At 42.0% G+C, this 21,376-nt stretch overlaps 1 protein-coding gene across 9 annotated transcripts in view; it reads left to right on the top strand.

Moving 5' to 3' along the window:
• Rbp6 (RNA-binding protein 6) overlaps positions 1 to 21,376 on the top strand; it is a 531,138-nt gene that overhangs the window by 48,997 nt on the left and 460,765 nt on the right. For 3 of the 9 annotated variants that reach the window (XM_070658097.1, XM_070658096.1, XM_070658095.1), the window contains exon 1: positions 13,236 to 16,366. The exons of 1 other annotated variant lie outside the window; for it this stretch is intronic. In XM_070658097.1, coding sequence (XP_070514198.1) covers positions 16,135 to 16,366 — 232 coding nt within the window. In that variant the 5' untranslated portion in view covers positions 13,236 to 16,134. 5 more of the 9 variants (XM_070658098.1, XM_070658100.1, XM_070658102.1 and 2 more) reach the window with 5 other exon arrangements.

Raw genomic sequence — 21,376 nt, forward strand, 5'->3', positions numbered from 1 at the left:
CAACGCCGGCCTCTAAGTGCTCCGCTTAAATGTGAGCGAGTGATAGTCGACCTTGCGCAAACCCAGCGCTATGCACCGCGGTACCAAAAATCCCTCCTTCTCCTTCTCCCCAAAGGCTATATGCCGAATCTCTCAAAATATTTAACGTTCCGCAAAACGTTTCGCGCGTGTGTATTTTCGTATAAAGATAATTTTTATACGTGGAATTAACCGCGAGCGAATCAACGATCGTTTAGATCTTTCTGTTATTCGAATTATTTATAAAATATAACGGGGACGGGGGGGGGGTGAGTCGAGCATTAATTTAAATCGGTGAAAAATTTGCGCAGCGTGATATTTAAATCTAAATATCAAAATTAAACGAAGAATTAAAAAATGTATTACTATAATTACGAAATGTATACCCTAGTATTCGTCTCTATTTAAATTGATTTTAAATAAACGCGTTAAACTCATCGTAATATTTGATTTCACTCTCCAATCGCTTCGAGCGAACCGCAAACGTTACTTTGAAAAACAATCCGCGGCGAATAATGTTAACGCACGACGTTCGTGTAGGTGCAGCGAGCATTATTGGCATGAGAGAGATAAATACTAATTAAGGTTTACGATACGATACATGGAATAATGAATGGCCAGGTAGTTAATCGCCAGCTGATTAGAGCGCGCGACTGCCTCTAATCCTCGTGGACAAACCTTTACTTTGGCGAATCGAATTATTACGTAATGCAAACTCTCAATCAGATTTGCACAACGTAAAATGATACATCAATATAACGCATATCTATTATACATAATCATAATCCGGTGTATCAGGTGTCTCGACACAAAGGTCGGTACGTGCGTTCTATGAGCTTGCAAGTGAAAGCGCTTAATAATTATGCGCACGATTACGCATAGACAGGATTTAAAACCTGAAGAACTTAGAGAAGAAAATTTCTAGATGCCCTAAAATAAAAATCGAGCGAGAAACTTAGAAATTAAAAAAAATATATATACCTTGAAATATATGAGATTCTTCGAGGCAAAAATATAAAAATTAATTTCTAAAAACGTCTTAAAAAAATTCTTTACATTATTGAAATTTGAAATTGTAAGAACCCGATATCTAAATCGAAGTGTTATCAATCTTTTTGGTACTATACTTCGTTAATATGTGTATGTAATTACTGTTATGAGATTCTTTCTAACGTACGCGTATCGGCACAAGGCGCCTCTGTTCGAGATCCACGAGCCGGCAAAACGAGATGCTCGCAGATAAGAATGTTCGTCGACCGTGCGAACGACTGCCGGTGCATACATATTCAAAACCACGTTCACCGTCGCCATTCATTTCCTTCGGAACTTCCCTCTGTAAAATTTAACGAATCAAAAACTCGAATTTATCTCGATTTTGTCGGACGTTACTTAACGCAATCGCGATTTCTCTCAGATTGCACGTGGCGTTTTTATAATGCTCTCGTCTCACGGAATACTCGCTCTCGAGATACTTCACGCACATTTTCCCGTTAACCTTAGAACTATCCGGCGATCGGGCATTAGTAGAACATCGTCTTATCTTACAGACGCGAAAGAAGAGAAGTAAAAATTGCTTTTTTATTAGCAAAAAGAAAAAAAAAATCAACATTTTTTTTTTTTTTTCGAATCGTCCGGCGTCTGTGTTGCTGCTGAAAAAACTCGCGAAAGTGTTATGCGCAATCCAGCTGTGAATTATGGCGGTCGTAAAACTCATAAGTCTGAAAATTATCCGCAATGCATAAAAGTAATAATAATAAAAAAAAAAAAAAGAAAGGAAAGAAGAAGACGAAAAGAAAAACGGTCGGAGAGGCGCTACTTTGTAGCGATAAGAAGGAGGACTCGCAGTCGCGGATTCCTGCGGATTCGAATTACGATTGCGGCTTTCTGTAATGGTTAATAATAGTGGCGGCTACCTCTCTTATAATAGAACGTGGGGGTTATTACCTTCGACATTTCCGTTTTGCGATACTGTTGCGTTTACATATAACAGCTGCATCCAATGCTTCACGTGCTCCGGATCCGCGGTGGAATCCGTCCGCGTCGACGGAGGAGTGCATCGCGGAGTGCATCCAGCGCATCGTTCCCACCGGTGCGCCTCTCTCCCTCCCTCCCTCCCCCCCTTTTCCTCTCGTCCTGCCGGCAGTCGTTCGCGCCAGATGCTCGTCGTTTTCTCCTGTCGGACGCACGTGCTGCTCGTATCGTTTGTTCGGGTACCGGCCGCCGGAGACTGCAAGGTGGAGAACAGGCGGGCGACGCCCGGACAAGCGGGCACGGGACGCGGGCGGTTCGCGTTGATGCGAGCATAAATGTTTACGCTACGTGTCGCTCGATAACGTTCGTTATCGGCAGTCTTTGAGTCCCGCATTTCGCGCAGTTTCGCCGAGTCCCGGACCCCGCGTTTTAACTTGCGCGGAGGCGAGCGATCGCCGGCTCTCGCCACGCGCGATGTGAATCTCGAGATCGCGCTAAAATAGAATCAACTGCGATGCCCCCGCGGTTCTCCCTCGGCAGTTGTAATGCTTTCACTTTTTCAAAAAAGAAAAGAACAAAAAAAATTCTTTTTTTTTTTTGTTATCCATTTCTTATCCATTTCTTAAATTAATGCATTTATCCGACAGAAAAGGCGAGGTCTTTTGTCGGATAAATGCATTAATTTAAGAAATGGATAATACATTTCTACGTTAATCGATTAATTTTCTTCTTTTATTACTTATTAAATGTGAGAATATTTTTTGTTAAATTATTATCATCATTTTACGCGGATATTAGTGTTTAACCCTCGTTCTCATATTTATCGCGAGTACGGTTGAAATGTTGAAAACAAAAAGTCAAGAGTTTTAACAGTTTTTGGGCCAGGGAAAGGGGGGTATGATGACTGATGAGGAACAAAAAGTTATTGCCGAGTACGTGAATGAGAGCGGGCGTGTGCAGGAGCGCGGGTGGCTGCGCATCGCGAGGATTTCCTGTACAGCATCGGAGCACTATAGTTTCCAACAATGGCAGTCATATTGCTTTGCCCCGCATTTCCTCCCTATCTCGCATTCGTTCCTTCCCCGCCGCAGTCGAATTCATTCAACGTTTCCAATTAAGGGGTTAGTCCACTTTGCGCCGGCAGTGAGGTGTGACTTTGTGCCGCGGATGCGCGCGGTTCTCTCGCACGTTCTAGAACTTCAGTCGACCGAAACGCCCATCATTAAAGCCGCGCGATTACATGCGTTTTAACGCAGAGCGAGAAGACTCGCCGCGTAAATTAGAAAAGGGACAATTCGAAAGGGAATCGAAGAAGTCTCAAGATCGGAATCTGATACAAGAATCACGGAGCCACTCGTAATTACGGCGACGGTGAACGTGGTTTTGAATATGTACCTATGCACCGGCAGTCGTTCGCACGGTCGACGAACATTCTTATCTGCGAGCATCTCGTTTTGCCGGCTCGTGGATCTCGAACAGAGGCGCCTTGTGCCGATACGCGTACGTTAGAAAGAATCTCATAACAGTCGGTGCCTCTTCCCTTATCGGGCAAACCGTCGTCACGACCGTGATTCTCCTTTTCTCTCTCTCTCTCTCTCTCTCTCTCTCTCTCTCTCTCTCTCTCTCTCTCTCTCTCTCTCTCTCTCTCTCTCTCTCTTCCCCTCCCTCTCTCGCTCCACCTAACCTCATATGTGTTGGCGTGAGATAAGCCGAAGCTCTTCGGAGATAAAAAGAAAAGTACTATACGTAATGTCGAAAATTGCGAAGAAACTCTTAAATAGACGAGATATGAGTCATGCAGATAGGCGATTTAGAAAACGCGTCAAAAAAGCAGGCAAACCGAATTCGATTAAATCAATTGAGAAGCGAATTAATGCAGCTTGAGTTTGATCGCGTAATATTTTTAATTTAATTTTTATTAACGTAGAGTTATTAAAAAATATATAAATATATGTAATATCTCTTTTTATTCTATATCCTAATTCTAAAATAAATATATTTATCGCTGACCTTTGATATTTCGCTCTTTAAATAGAAGAGATAAGCTATAAATGATCGTCGCATGCGGTTAAGTAGAAGATATCGTATTTTTTTACATTTTAGATATACATGCCTATATATTTATTTATTTATATGGCACGGCTTAACAATTTCCGGTTATATTTTTTTTTGTGGAATCGCAAATCTCTTAGTCTTTTTTATTTCGCCGACTTTCGATGGTGCTCAAATTCGCCGACGTGAAGCTACGGACATTTCCCCGTCGAGAGATTGCCCTAACGCTGTTTTGTATTATTACATTTACGTGTATATAATTTTTTTCTTTTACTTTTTTTTTTTTTTATAATTGCACGGATTGCGTAGAAACTGTCTTTGCGGCAAAATAATATTCACGTATTATTTATAACTTGAATAAGAATTTAAACAAGGGATTGAAAAATTTATTAATTTTATTCCATAATCTTGATGATGTTATTTGCTGATAGAAATGTTGAAGCACACAACGCGTTTCATACTTTTCTCTGGTCAGAGATGGCGGCACGTGTGTTTGCGGAGTTATTCCGCCTCTTATATGTATATGACGCTCCTAATCCGGTGTTATCAATTTTTTTTTTTTTTTTATAAATCAGAATATGTATGTATTATTAAATTTATGTAATATACAGTGTGTCTCAGCCCATGTGTAAAATCCTATACAGGTAGGTAGGTCTTAGGGAGATAAATAAAAAAGTTATTTAACATTTTGTAAAATTCTCAATTGTTATTGAGAAAAAAATTAATTTGTCTAGCGCAAGAGTGACAAGGAAGCTGCGGGCAAGTGAGCGCGACAGGCGATTGGCGCCGTCGCCTATCGCGCTCACTCACCTATAGCTTCCTTGTCCTCTTGCGCCAGACAAATTAATTTTTTTTTCAATAAGTATTGAAAATTTTTCAAAACTTTAAAGAACTTTTTTATTTATCTCCCTAAGACCTACCTATCTGTGTAGGATTTTACACATGGGCTGAGACACCCTGTATATTTAAAATGTCTCCTGAATTGTTAGGAAGGTTTTCTCTAATATCGCACGTTTAATACACAATCAATTACTTTATAACGTAACGTGATAGAAATTTTCTGTCTAATTAAAACAATTACCATCGAAGTAATTTCGGTTGATTTTTTGAGTATATATTTTATTTATTCTGACCCATTTTCGGCTAACGTTTTGATGAACAACAGTAACGAGAGAAAGAACGTTTCTACGCGCGTGTGAGAATCTCGTGCGATCATCAGTTATTGTTCCGCGGATGAGATTGTGGGAAAGAAATATTGCACTGAAATGGTGTAACGTAACTGACAATTCGCTACCTTAGAAGAACACGTGTACGCGTATAGTCTATTTTCCACGTTGAAGTGTTCCATCGGTTACAGTCGCCGGGAGTACGAGATATTATCGAACAAGATAATTGAATTAATATCGCCTGATAAACAAAGAATTAATCCACTATTAACGAGATGCGTGCAATATCGCGGACGTCACGCAGACTATACTTGTGCCCGGACAATAAAATCTTTATCGTCGCTAACGTTTTATTCCACGATATTTAGAATGATTCCTCTGGGCCCGTGAATTATTTCTATTATCGTATCAATTGGCCGGCTAATTTGCCTTCGAATTCCGCATGATGTATATCGGGATAAAGCTCCGATCGATAAACTGACCGTCAACGATGCACATATCGCTGCCGCGGATTTGTGCCATGAATAATTGCGTAATCATATAATTAATTGGTTACGGCTATTAAGTACGAAATTCTAAGAAGCGTAATAAGTGTAACGAAAAAAAATGAAAAGAAAACAAAAACAATACGCGAGGTACACATATGGTGCGCGTCAATACGGGTGTGTTAAATTACCACCTCCACATATGTCGCGATGCATATCATCCTCTCTCCGCGTTTGAATACACCAACAGATCAATACAGGTCGCAAAAATCATTTATACGAACTGCGTTAATTTAATTAGTTCTGCAAATATGATAATTACCAGGCGCTACTCAACGTGACACGTTCATTAACACGCTTGAAACATTAGTATATAAATTTTCGCGTATACTAAATTTATCTTTTAATCTGATTTATGTACTTGTCCTCGATCGGTTCTTTCCTATTTTTTATTATTATTATTATTTTTTTAAATATAACTTTTAAATGGTAACACGTTCAGCTTTTTCTTTTGATGGATGAAATAAAGCGTTTATAAATATTCATGTGTGTAGTACAAAAAAAAAAAAAAAAAAAAAAAAAATAGAAAGAAAGAAATAAAGTACCGTACGGAGATTTAAAATATTGCATAAAGCCTTACAGTGCGGTTGATAAAATATATCAATTATCTTTAAATTGTGCTCATCGCGGTATGAGTTTTGTACGGCCAAAATTGCGTACAATTCGCCCCTAATCCGATATTATCAATTTTTCTTTCTTTCTTTTTTTTTTTTTTTTATAAATCAGAATAATATATAGTAATATATTTATTAAAAAAATATAGTATACAATTATTTTATAAAAAGGATAATAACACGAAAGATGTGATACTATCGACGCACGAGATAACCCGTAGAATCGTTTGGGAGAAAATGTCCCTTCGCCTTTCAAAAGAGTCAAAAGATCACCGGTTAAGTGAGTCGACTTTGAGAGCAACGCTTCATTTACGAGAGCGTATCAATTAGTCTTATCGTGTAGCATAGTCTGTGTGCGAAATCGTATTCCGAGACCAAACTTTAATTCCATTAACCGACGCAAAGAGGTGTCTCCGAGCACCACGAAGACGCGAAAAGTAGATTAGAAACGGTTATCGCGCAGAACACAGCGCTTCGTGACCCTTAGACTGCGAAAGATCTTGTGCGAAACTGAAATTCCTGAGATTCTGCCCTGAACTAACCTTCATCACAATCAAGTGGCACATCCTTTGCTGATAAAGTTAAAATAAACGCCGACAAGAGATAACGCGCAATAATTCCGATTGAAAAACGAATTTGCAAGTAAAAAAAAATATTATCGCGACTTTTCCTCAGAAAGGTATAATCTCGGTAGATTTAATGATCAGAGAATGAAAAATCGTACTTCTCTCATTATTCCGCAACACTTAAATAGACAGAGCGAGAGGAACAGGTTTATAATAATGAGGAGGTTAAGCATTGTTAACCGATATTGTTACAAGCGGCTTTATATCAGTCATCGCTGCAACTTGCAGAATACGGGAGGGAAACATTATGTCTTATTCTGCGCTTCTGTCTTAAGAAGAAACGAGGTCTTTGTGCTCGAAACGACGCGACGTTCCCTGTCACTCTCAGCTATTCACTTGGTACCGGCGTGAGAGTTGCGAAGTTTGCGCGAAAGTTTCGCCAAAAGTCAGCAGGCCGAGTGACGCCCGTAAGAAACTGCCGCGCAGCTTGAGAGTGAATGGCATCGATTATTATACATAAGCAAGCCGCGATCCGAAGAAATTCTTCACGCCGAGATATCGTTATAATAAGGGTCACTTTAAATTAATAATTAAAACTTGATTATTCAAATTGATATTTTGCAAGTTTTGTAGAATTAAAATTTTTCTTTTATTTTATTAATGTAATTTGTACAAGAGAATCTTGAGATTTCTTTCTTGTAATTTTTTTCTATTCTTGTAAAAATTTTTATTGATGCAAACGGTTATTTTTTTTTATTTATTTTTTTATTTTTTTATATACGATACAATTATGTAAACAGATAGGGAGTGTGTGACTATCCTTTAAGGTCTCAATACTATTCTTGTAGGGAGAATGGCTGACGTGTGTAAGGTCGGAATGCGTTTTCTTCCTGTCGATAAATTGTCGGGATTCCTGTTATTCCCCTTTCGTCGAGAAGTTTTCATTCGGCGCGAGAAATGCAGGGAAAATATTTGCAAGCAAACTTCGCGGTACGACTCTTTTATTTCACTGTTATGTTTATTCGGGGATATTTTTCTGTTATGAGCTTAGAGCATATATTACTGGAGGAGGAATAGTCTATAATTTCCATGTTAAAAATCTGTGACCAAGTTCAGTGTGAGAGAGAAAGGTAGAGTATTATCATTGTTCTTAATGCGCAAACGCGGATGATTTATTTTATTTATTAATTTCTTTTTTAAGATATTTATATATTTCGACTTTTACTTCATGCATTTCGCTAATTAAAAAACGTGACGTCTCCGTGTTTGCGCATTAAGGACAATGGTAATACTCTACCTTTCTCTCTCACACCGAACTTGGTCACAGATTCAATTTGACATTCCCCCTCCAGTAATATATGCTCTAAGACTTTTGGCCTCGCACCCTTTTATTTTTATGATTATTCGCGAAATGGATTTCCCGTCTGTTTTAAAGCGTCGCTTTCATCGTCGTGACCCTTCACGTCGTCGGCCACGTCGTTAAACACCTGCGGGTATTTGTTCAGGACGAACAGCGGCGCGAGCTCGCTAATTGACCGGTTTCGACTTATTAGAGTGTCTGCGACGCATTTTAAAACTGGATTAACTGTGCTCTGCACCTTCGGCGTAGCTCGGCATGGTTCTCCTTCCCGAGCGGTTGGACAACTTCTCTCTAATAAAATCGGCAAATTTACTCTCGTTTGCACGAAAATCGCGGAAGGAACTAGGCTCGTATATGTATACGAAATCGTATAATAAAAAATTTATTTGCGCGATCAGAATTGTTTCCAGGCAAATTGGAATGCATCCCGTTTTGTAGATTTAATTATAGTATACTATAATTAAACGGTATACCGTCGAATTATAAAAAAAAAGTTGGTAAATTAATTTAATCACATTTAACGTTTGAAAATAGCCGAATAAAAAATATATATGTATATATTTAATTACTTTATTTGGTCTATTTCAATTCTATTTATGTTCTATTAAATTCAGTTAGTTGCCTGTTAGAGTCTGTTTTGGAGATTGAAATTAATTAACGTATTTTTCAATGAACCGGCATTAAAAATGTTTTTTTTTTTAAAAAAAAAAAAGATAACACCTTGAATTTGACTTTATAAATTTCCCGATAGCGTTGACGTAACAGTCCCTACAGCAAAGGGCTGTGCGCAAAGCAAAGTATGACGTGGCGTGGGAAGTCGATAAAAATTTGATCGACGTCCTTACGGTCTGCTTACGGCACTATCATCTTCATGGCATCTTTTATTTCGTACTCACGAACACGTGAATATCTCAAAATCGCTTCTTTTTTTTTTTTTTTTTTTTTTTTTGCTCGAGGCGATGTAAAGCTTGTCAGCGCGAAAGAAATATGGTCATATCTCAGGCGGATAACGCGTCTAAGATGATGATAAAGATATCCTTGCAATTTAGTTTTTCAACTTTTTATAATTTTCAATATAAAATAATTTCGCTATAGCGGCAGATCTTGAACTGTCGCGAGGCAAAGACAAACTTTCGATCTTAAATCAACCGAGATGGGGGGGGAGAGAAATTTTTATCCACAGCTGCCATATGCAAATTTATAAAATTACGCTGCGTCGAGCGATTTCTCATTATCCGAATATTACATCGTTCTTATTGGGACGTATTTGTTTTGCATATGTTTGAGGGATTTGTAATCGCGTTTGACGTATCTTGATACTTCAAGACACGTGTATGTTTGCCGTGCTATGTGACGTGTATGTCACGGAATTACGATATTCTCTCTCTTTCTCTCGCTCTCTCGTTCTCTCGCTCTCTCACTCTTATCCTCGTATTATGCAAATCCGTTGCGGCCAGCGCGATCGCGGACCTTTGGCCGAAGGATGCACTACAGTCGGGCGATGTCATGGCTTAGGACGATTCTGTATGAGCTACCGCGAGGTCACTTCGGGGACGACGTAAATCCCCGAATAGTGATTGGCAAGTTCTCGGCGATCCCGTGGGATATATCATCAGGAACAGACGGTCACGACTTCAGCCGGAGAAATCCTTCGTGACTACTTATTGTGAATACCGATTTCTCTCACGAGTCGTCTATTTCCTCGTTTGCCAAAACTCATGAATTTTATACATTCGATAAAAATTCTCGTTTACTTCGGAATTTGCAGTATCAAAGTCTGCGCGAGAATTAATATACATATAATTAGAAGGCGTGTTAGGCGTCGAGGTTAAATAATTTCTTTTCGGTCGCTCGAATGCGCGAAATCATTCGGCTCTCCTTACATCCGCTACTTATCGATCTAAGATCTAAAGACTTGATAAAAGTTTTGCTTTTAATTAAGGAATAACTTTTTTTATTTTTATTTTTTTAATGATTTGAAGAAAAAGCACTTCGAAGCGCAATACGAAATCTTTGGTATTTATCACGTTAGGCAACGAGCGTAAATCTCATCAGTTAAATCGCCAGGTAACTCGTTAATGAGCACAAGAGGATTAACAATCCACGAAAATCTCGTCTCTCGCGTTTCCTTGTAGTATTTCACGTTCCGAAACACCTCCGTCGTCGGTGTCGTGCGGTCCTTTGTCGACATTGAAGCGCCCAGGGCTGGTCGAGTCGCGTGTGTACGTACAACAGAGAAAACGAGCGAACAGGCGCCAGCAAGGGGTGCCTCTCAATCAGACGTCGAATCGGGGGCGTGTGTCGTGCGAACGAAATCCATCGATCAACTCAATTAACTAATTGCCCCGCGGCTCACCCTCCCTCGTTTCCCGCGCTTCTCCCTTTTCCGCCGTATTGTAGCTTCTCTTATTCGTGCAACCGCGCCGTGAGGAAGCTGGACGAATTTCGTCGAATTTCACCGCGCGCCTTTCCTCCGCTGCGCATTTCCCGCATGTGATCGCACCTTGCCGACTTTGGAAAAAAAAGAAAAAAAGTGTCGCAACTGCCGGTCGCAGTTTATTAGTCAATAGCGTTCCTTTTTGGCCGCGTCACCACGCTGACGTAAAATGCACGACGAAAGTTCCACTGCGGGGCAAATTGCAAAATGTTGCATGATAAAAAATCTAAAGCCGCTTTTACAGACAGTTTATAATTTGCAACAGGACGCGGGAGCAGAATAGGGCCGAGTAAAATTATTATGAGCGGAGAATGTATCGGAGTGTGGTATACATATTTAAAATTATATTTTTCGTACTCATATACACAATCGATAGACTTCATTAAACCGTTGCTGGTTTTCGTCAAAAGAGCGTGGCACAAATTATAGAGAGCGATCGTGTTATACAAAGCGTTGATAAATCGTACGATCGCGTAGAAAATTCGATTAAGTCAACATCAAATCGAAAGGCAAACGACCGGGAATGATTTGTTGCACAAACGAGCTGCTCATTCGACGATTCTATTAAAACTAGTGGAAACGCGCGGTCTGATAAACTTTAGAAGCAAGCAAAAATTCTCCGCTACAGATTTCGACCGATCAAATCGATAATCACCGGTATTCCGTCGAAAGGCAAATTAATAGTCGCCAGGGGATGAGTTGCGCGGAACGAGGGAAACGGGACAACTATTAACCCCTTGCTTTCTACAATGGCAGTAGGTCGACAGTCACTTCCGTTTGTTTTTCTGCGTAATTGGATAGAGCGATGGAACATGACGCGCGCATAGACTTTTGTATAAATCATTACAGCTGAAAGGGGACGTTATATCTTTTTGTTGCGTGTATACGAGTGATTTTTAACTACCTCGCAAGTTTCTTTTTTTTTTTTTTTTTTTCAAAGAAACCTTTTAAGCTGCCGTCATTATTATTATTTTTTTTATTTCCGTTTAAAAAAAATTTTTTTTTTTAGATAATATACAAAACGCCTGTAATCAGCGAGGAGAAAAGTATAGAGCGTGAATTGGCCGCGGCAAGTCCAGGTTCTTCCGCGCGAGGGTTAGATTTTTCGGGCGCGGGTCACGCGGCGTCGAGGAAGTGGAGCAAGTAGTGTAGGCGCGCGGGTGGTCGGACTTTTTCACGCGCGCGGGATTATCACCCTCTCGCCGGCGTCTCACTCGCGCGCTCGCGCGAACGCCAGGCGCCACTCGCGAGCATGCGAGCGAGCGAGCGAGCGAGAGCAGGCGAGCAGGTCGCGATCGGAGGCGGGTATACGCGGTCGTGGCGTGTCCTCCTCGTTTCGCGGACTTGCGTGGGGACGGCGCAAGCGCAAGCGTTTTCCCTCTCTGCCGACCTCGAGAGCGTTCCGGAGTGCCGACGTTCCCCGCCGCCGCCTCCACTGGCACCGCCACCGCCGCCGATGCTGCTGCCGCCGTCACCGCATGCCCCTCTCCCCCCAGCCCCCTTCCCCCGCCCCGCGCCGAGAGCGCAGTGTCGCGTCGAACCTCTCGCAGAGCGCGTCGCACGTCCGAGTACCGGCCGCCGCCCGTCATCAGTAGTCGCCGTACCGCGCAGCCACGTAACCTCTCACCTTCTTAGTTTTTAGTAGTCGGTAGTGTGAGGAGAGTGCGGAGAGAGAGAGAAGGAGAGAGAGAGAGAAAGAGAGAGAGAGCAACTGGCCGAAGAGAGACCAAGGGAAGAGTCGAAGTATCGGAGTCAAAAAGAGCGAGCGAGAGGTCGACCGCCTTTTTCCCTCGTGTATTCTATTAGTCGTCGTCGTCGTCGTCATCGTCCTCGTACTCGTACTCGTACTCGTACTCGTACTCGTCCTCGTCCTCCACGTTGTCGTCGTCATCCTTGCCGGCCGTAGTCGTCGTCGTTGTCATCCGTCGTTATCCGGCGCGACAGGCGCGAGTTACCCAGAACCCTTAACCCGTTTCGCGTACACCTTCTTCGCCGTCAATAGTCGCGCTTCCGTTACAGTGACGTGCGATTGTCAACGCACGCAACGCTGTCTCCGTTAACCCGGAGGGCGACTGGAAAATAAAAGATAGAAGAGGAAAGAAGAGAGAGAGAGAGAGAGAGAAATAGCCGCGGGACGAGAAGCTTCCGAGGAAACGTAGCTGAAGCGCCGGCACAACTGGAGCAAATTCCGAGAGAAGTCTCGCGCGTGTCGTGACACCACCCCCTACGTACGTCACGAGCCTTGTCGCGACGACGTTCGCCGCTGCCGTCGGCGACGAGATCACCGTCGCGAGGACACCGTCCGCCTGACTTGGAGCCACAACAACACCGCCACTTCGGACGCGAGCAAACTTCGCGGAGCGCCGTCGCTGACACCCCAGGCACACGAGAGCCTCGCGACGACGACGACGAGCAATCGTGCGCCGCGCGCTGCTATGGAGTCCCAGAACCAGGAGATCGTAGCGAGTGGTTCGCCCGCCGAGGTGCCGAACGATCCAGGGTACGAAAGGAAAAGATCTAAGAGACGGTTGTCACCATCCACCACGTGAACGGCAGCCTCCGTTTACAACTCCCGGGCAGCCACGAAACATTCCACTACATCGACCATCAACGATCGACCACACGAGAGAGAAAGAGAGAGAGAGAGAGAGAGAGAGAGAGCGAACGAATAGAAAGGGAGGGAGCGAGAATGCAAGCGAGAAAGAGAGAGCGCGAGCGTGAGAGAGACGTATGTATGCGTGGATGCGTGGGAGAGTGTGAAAGGAGAAAGAGGGGGCGGGAAAATGGAGCGCTTTCGTTCTCAGTGCGTTGATGCCGCGCGGCGATCGTTCTCCTTGGGAAAAAAAAAAAAAAAGGCTTGTGTTTTTGTTATCCTGCTCCGTGTCAGTGCCTCTGGTTTAACGTCCCAGTTCGATGGACCGCGTATCTCGCTATGATTTCGAGCCGATCGATGACGCGAATGTTTGATCGTGAGATCACCGCGATGCGAGCACGCATGGTGTTTATGTTTGCCGGGCGCGTGAATATGCGTGCCTCCTCTCGGACCGGTGGCGCCTTCTTTCACTTCGGTTTACCCTCCACGACGGGGGTGGGAGAGAGAGCCGGATGAATGGAGAGAAAGGGGAAGGGAGAGGAGACGTACCTCCACCTTCGAATTCTACCCCGTTAGCCGACTCGCGAAAAGAACTCGCGAAACCGCCGGAATATCGCACGTGAAGACACCACGCCTTTGCGATGACCACGTGGTGAATCGATTCCTCCGCGAGCGGAACCGCGTGTGGTCTCGTCACGTGATTAGCCCAAAACGAAGCACCCCCGCGTTACGAACAAGACGTAGGTCCTCTGCGATCGGATTTGGAAACTTTTCTTGCGATCGTTTAGGGTTAGCTGATTCAGTTCGATGTCAAGTTTAGCTGATAAATAACCGACGAGAAACGCGATTTTTAGTCTCGATCGTCGTTAATAAACGAACTGTAATTTCCAACTGAAGCGACAATGATAGTATTAGATAGCAAATAAATTTGCTGGATCGCACTGCGATCGATTCACGCTTATCTATTAAGATTTTAATAAAATTTGATAAATCTCTCTTTTTTTTTTTTTTTTTTAAGTCAATATTAATTAAGCTTACACCTTGAAATAATTTAAATAGAGATGCAGTACCATAAAATTACGCGTTCAATTATACGTTAAAATTTCCGAAGATCCAACGCATGAAACCTTTAACACCTTTTCAATTTTGTACAAAATATACCGTAAAAGTATCAAAATAAATTTGCAAAGCCGAGATATGTATCTCAATTGCTTTTTTTTTTTTTTTTTTGTTCAAAAAAGATACTGCTCTTGTTGATAAATCGAGATGCTAAGTGACGCTGGCATTAACGATAAATGATATCGGGAATACGTAATTGCCGCATTAAGATTATCTGGATCCCGGTTTTAGATTTTTGGCGGCGTTCGCGAGCTAGAGAACGGTAGCCCACTTTGATTCTTCCAATTGGGAAGCTCTAGATGGATAGGATGCGAGAGATAGAGAACCAAAGAGAGAGAGAGAGAGAGACAGAGATAGGGCGAGAGAGCGGGAGAAACGGCGGCGAAGGGATGGGAGGCGCGTGGGAGGAAGATGGCTATATCGTGGCTCGGAAAATCGATGTTCAAATGCGCCACCACGTGATTACGTCCACCAAGCGGGAGCGTTATCTCACCGTGTAATAATGCGAGGCGCGATTATTTGCGACGACGATGATGAAGAGCGAGCGGCAGTGAGGAGGGGATCGCTCCTCATCCGCGTGGCGGAACGGGGAACGAGATCATGAATGAAAAGGACGGGAGGGTCGTTTCCTTATCGACGCATGCTGACGGATACTTAAGCCGACTAATTAATGACGCGTACGTGGATCGATTATGGTCACTGCCTGTCGCGCGGCAATTCGCCTCCACGGAAGATTTGACCTGCCGGTGGCAAGCCTTCCGGATTGACTCCGTTTATTCGCGAAGCGGATCGCGTTACGGTCGTTTGCGGTCTATCTAAAAAGCCTCGGCTATCGCGGGGAGTTTTTTTTTCTTTTTTTTATCGTTCTACGACCTTGATAGCGAGGAGTCCTCGTCTATCGAGCCTCTTTATGACACGCCGGAATCCACATAAAGCCGTTAGCAAATGCATGCCGCTCTCTCGTGCAGATAGTCAACAATCTCTCTGATCGTTCACCGATCACTAAGACGGATAACAGATTTTCCGCCCTGAAATAGTGATCGATAAGCCCGCTACGAACACGTGCTCGAGCCCCAGTGACTGTTTCTCGACGGAAAAGTTTCCGAGCGAACAAACGTAATTAACGTTATTGTTAAAATTTTCTGGTATTTTGCGCTCAGTTTAATTCAGGAGTTGCAAAACTTTCTGTTCGGATCCACGGAAATTTCTGATATCAATTTAGCTTCTTTTACCACGGTATTTCTTGAAGCACCGAAATAATAATTATTAAGCGAACTAATGTACGGGCTGGGATGTGAAATATCACAGATTATCTCGCTTACGGTTTTCACAAGTTACGAATATCTGTTATCTTTTCCCAATATTTCGTATCGATGGCAATTTTCGACAGAGATAAGGTGTACATCGCGCGGTTTCTTCCGGCGCGCGGCGGCGCGAGTTCGAGGCCGACGGGACTCTACCGCGAGAAAGAAATAGTGACCGGTTGATCGATCAAATCGATCTCTATGTGCGTGTGACTCGGTGTGTGAAACTGCGGGCGAATGGCGGAGGGATGTGAAGGCGAAGCTGCCGGGTCCGAGAAGAAGTCGCGTAACTCGCGCGTGGCTCGGTCGTGAGCGAAAGATCTCGTCTTCGGGCGCGTCGCGGCGATACGTGTTTCTCGCGAGGAAAAAAAAGAAGGAAAAATCTCAAAATGAAAATGGGTGTTGTTCGATTGTTGATGTGTGGTGACACCTGCCGCCAAAGGCGGGAGGCTGCGCAGGGGGTTGCAAAATGGTACCGGAAGTTACCCTCTGCGGGCAGTCTCCCCGCGTCCGCTTCCTCTTCCGTCGACGAGCCGCGGCTGGACACCGAGAGCCTGATGGAATCGTCTTTCTTTTCTAGGAAAATGTTCATCGGCGGTCTATCTTGGCAGACCAGTCCAGGTATGTTGCAAATCACTTAATAGCGTAAATCCAATCGCCATTGACAATCATTCGCGATGGATGCCAACGGTGGCATCCGGCCGGGAAGTCCCGTTTGCGAGAACGTTAGTTTGACCATTGCGAGTATTATCTCCTTCCGTAGGTCTTCACGGTTATTATTTGCTGATTTATATGTCGACATGCGTTTCTCTCACGAGTTGCTGGGCACCGTTGAGAGGTATCATTATCAAGAAGCTGAAAAGCGGCTTTTTTTTTTGTACGGGAGGGAATGTCATTATTAACGGGAATCTAACTAACGGCTACTCCGATTAATTTTTTTTTTTAAACGAAAGCTTGTTACGTAGGCATATTTCTTCACTTTCATTGTTAAGTATTAATCGTTCGCTAAACTGAAAAAAAAAATCAAACCCTTAATAAAATAAAAATAATTATATTAACTTAAAAGTATAAAATATTTAATAACATAAAATTTGTAAATTACGAAAGCGGTTAAAAAGCTTTTATAATTAACTGTTTTATGATTTCCTCTTGCGTTTTTGTGGCTGTTTTGTAATTGTTGCTTCGTTTCGACAGTAACTTTCCAGGAAATATCGTTGAAAAATGTCACTTATAAAAAGCTGAGAAGTACGCATACTAAAATTTTGGAAAATATAAAATTTTTGTATTTTCCACTGTTTTACAACTTGACGTATTTCCTTATTTTATGACAGAAAGCGTTACTATACATCATCTCTGAAAAGTACCTTTTTATGTAAGAAGAGAAATATCATACGTGAAAAATGGTAGAATTTAGTGTCAAGTTTTGCACGCAGCATAACGTCTATATTTTTACAAATTTATACAATGCCGCGTAGTGGTTTTTTTTATTTGGTGATAATCACTTGACGTCAAGTAGATTCATAATTCTTACAATAAAGAAATTCTCGGTAATTATACATAGTAATACATACGGAGTGCACTTATGACAAGTGTTGCAGAATAACGTGATAATTTTTTTTAACGTCCAGGAATGTCACCGCGATATTAAAAAATTTTAAAATAAATATATATATTTTTTCCCTTTTTTTCTGTCTCGGAAAAATACGACAACATGTCGCTCGTTTTCGTGCCGTTCTTTAGGAATGGGTTTGCTCCAAGGAGAGCTTCTTGCTGAAAGAATACGAGTAGCGAACTCATTAGCGTTATTTGCCGTTGTTGCGTAAGTCGTGCCTCTGTCTCTCTCGTTTCTCGCCGTTTTGCTTGCACCGCGCTTCGCTTTCCACGGTACAATTCGCTCTTTCTCTGGAAGCCCATTTACGGAATGTAGACGAATAACTTTTATAAACTTTGCGGGCTCGCAGGACGTTGGTGCGCGTAACTTTTCGAGCGAGGCGGGGAAAACCCGCGAAAACCCCATGTTGAACATTGTAAGGCGATAAAAGCTGCCGGTCTAACATGAATCAGCAGATCAACTTTCGTTTAATTTACACTCCCGCTGTCATGTTTTGATAAGATTATGTATTAAATTACGCGAAAACGAGGTCAGTAATCAAAGCCCTCCTCTCGCCGCATTTTACATTTTACGGAACAAAATGAAGCTTATGAAGAATTCATGTTTTCAAAATTACTTGCATTGAAATAAGTTGCTTACGTATTATGTACATTCACCTGGTTTGCTAAGTATCCGTTTACGTTCTACATAATTGAGATACGCTTCGTAATTAAAGTTCCTCGATCGCGCTTTGTTCTATCGTATTAAATATTTCGTTCGATTTCCAGAATAAAGTCAGTCAAAAATAAGCGCGTCAAGTTGCACTTTTTGTCGTTACTTCGTTAGATAATGCTGCACCGATGTTACAATAGTCTTAATGCAGTAAGGCGTTAATGAGTTTTTTTTTTTCGTCGAAGCGACATATTCCGATAACGAACTACGAAAGAGTTCATTTTCATTTTTCGCATTCTATTGGGACAGTTATCGCGATAAGTAAAACTGTAATTTAATGAAAAACGCCAACAATTCGACGATCGCCGCTATAGTTGGCCGCGCTCGATCGCCCCCGTCAAGTCCATTAATCGTTTTCTAAAAAATTATTATTAATAAATTATCGCGCCCTATCGGCAAAACCATTCATATTTCCATTTTTATTGTTTCGTCGATTTTTTGAGCAATTTAAAAATAATTTTGCCCAAGTATTAATTCGGTTAAACGCTTTTCTTTATCGCTCGCGATTCCGTCGGTTTGCCGGGTCGCGCCGTGTATCGAATGGATTTTCGCATATTAATTGCCGCGTTTTATTCGTTATTTGATGCCTTGCTCGCTTTTTTTCTTCAATTACGTAATAATGAAATGCTTATTCTACACGTACAACATTGAGAGCGTTGTGTAAACTGTCGCGCAATATCGTGCTTCCGCGAGTGTTGCATGATTGCAATTAAAAGGAATCTCTGAGAGAAAAGAGGAGGGGGATCTTAAAGACATCGGACAGAACAATCATGAAATAACTTATTACTTATTTATTACTTGCAAAATTAATTATTGTTTGACATACGCGAGAATTATTTTCTAAAAAATATTTGTTTAGTTTTTTTTTCTTTTTTTTGAAAATTTTTCTTATTAAAAACCAGGAGTATTTTTTTTATCTTGCTATCTTCATACTACATTTTTAGAAAGAGCATCTCTTTTTATTCCCAAGTACTAATTACGGTCTAAAAATTTTGATTAAAACCCGAGTTATAAGGACTTAAAAAAAGAAAAGCGTGAAAGTGCTTTCTAAAGCTTAATGGATTAATTACTTGGGACATAGTCGTAATTTGAATATATTTTGTATTTTATCAACGTGGCTACGACGTAACGGCTTCGAGCTCTTTCATGGTATTTATATTCCGCGATAAGCATCGGAACCAGATGTTTATGCATTTTTTTATGTAATAATTATTTGTAAAACGCGGTAAGAGAAAAATGCTTATCAGCATTATATACATTTAATAAATATATGCAGTATCCGGATATAAGAAACAAAAAGGGAAAAGAAAAGAAAGAAAAAAAGAAAAGAAAAAAAATAACAACAAAATTAACGGTAAAGATTAATATCTCCTGAGCTATTATAATTAGCGGATAACAGATCGGTATGCGTGTAAGCGCAGTTACGAGCCTGAGAAAATGCTACGCGATATACGTCTTTAGCTAGTTTAGGAGTACCTTGTAATTAGTGCGGCATAAATGCGTAATATAATTATAGGTATTAGTTGGCACATCTTTCTCTTTTCCTTTCGCGTGTTATGTTATGATACTTCCACCATGTAATAAGAACATTACTGTTACCCTCGCGAATATAACATATTAAAATATAATTCATATCGATGTAACCCAAGCTGCAGTACGGTTCCACGAGCGTTCCCGATCTTTTCTAATGCGGAAAGTAAACAAATTGAACCCAGCGTGACGAAAATTCGTCGAACTTCCTTTTATAACGTATACGGCCGCGATCGCGAAAAATGTTGAGGCCGAGAGTCTCTTCCGCAATGGGAGCAACATGGTGCGCGCGGGCTTATCGAGATCATCCGAAACGAGCTATTGTCAGCACGTGGTTAACCGTGACTATCTAAATTAGAATCGGTGTTGACGACACGTCGGCCTCCCCCGGCGTGTCGGCGTTTGCGGCCAACTTTTACGTTGTCTTTTACGCCCGCGCCTTTTACGTGAAAAATCTCCCCCTCGAGGTTTACGCGAAGGAAACAAAGGCGAATTCACGGAGTTTGCTTTTGATAATTATTTCAATTATGATGATTGAAAGTTTTAGTAGCAGTTTCGTCAGAGTTTTTGCAAGCGCTTATGCTCGCGTCTGCAAAATTGTTTACGATCGCAGGACAATTTTATTTTTACCCCTTTCTCCCTCGCGATGAAGACCCGTCTCCGTTCACGGAAGAGCGAAGAAGAAGAATCGGCCGTTTCGTTCTCTCTCTCTTTCTCTCGATCGATATCTTAAGAGAGAATGAACGGACACGTTGCGCCACCCTCGAGGGTGGAAACCTTTACGTAAGCGCGCGACATGAAATCGGAAAATGAAACTCGTATCGACCTTTGATCCTTTCGTGCTACGTCGTGAGAAGAATGACGTTCGGACACGCCAGAGTTTTTCCACGTCACTTATAGGCACGGAAGCATTAAAAGAAGCCGTCTTTCATTACCCCCGGAAAGTACGAAAGGTTTTTACGATTTAAATAATTAAACCTCTCATCACATTTATCGGAAGAAAGACACTTTCGGTTACGATATATGAAAATTCTCCAGTTTACTTCCGTCGAGGCCGAGCTCTTGCGAAAAATTATACCTTGCGCGCGGAACAAAAATTCGCAGAGGAAATAACAAGAAAAAAAAAAAGAAAAAAAAAAGTAATCCCACACCTGAGTGCGTTCTCAGAGCGGACACTTGCCGCTGATCGCGATCGCCGGCGCGAGCAGATGCATTTATACGTTTGATACGTGTAATAAAGAGAGACACGTTGAAATTACTGCGGCTGGAAAGCCGACCAGAGAGGCCGCGGAAATTAGGAGCGTGTTGTGTAATACCGTGCCAGGTCTGTCTTATATGTGTTTCCCTGGCTTAGGGCAAGGCCGTGCGTATAATAACGACGCGAGATAAATCACGCGAGAGGCTTGCCGCACGAGGAATCTCGCCGGTGAGGCCGCAACGTTGTTCATAATTTCGCATTCAAGGTCGCGTTGGGGTTTTGATTAATCTTTTCGGAGTTGAATATCAGGGCGTTCGCGTATCGGCGAAATAATATTCGGCGCCGGATAACGCCGAGGTTCATAGTTAAACGCGCGTAATTGCACATTCATCGCTAGTCGACGGGGCAAATAACAGTGGGATTTATTTTAATTAGCTGGGAATGTTCACGCGCAAAGTTAATGCTCATATTCAAAACGCATATCTGGGCACGGATCAAATAAAAAAAAAAAAAAAAAGGAGAAACAAACGGATAGAAATAGAAGTAACTGTCGCTGTCGTGATAATTAATTTTTATAAAC

This window comes from Cardiocondyla obscurior, linkage group LG06, assembly GCF_019399895.1.
Source record: "Cardiocondyla obscurior isolate alpha-2009 linkage group LG06, Cobs3.1, whole genome shotgun sequence".
NCBI classification, from domain to species: Eukaryota; Metazoa; Arthropoda; class Insecta; order Hymenoptera; family Formicidae; genus Cardiocondyla; species Cardiocondyla obscurior.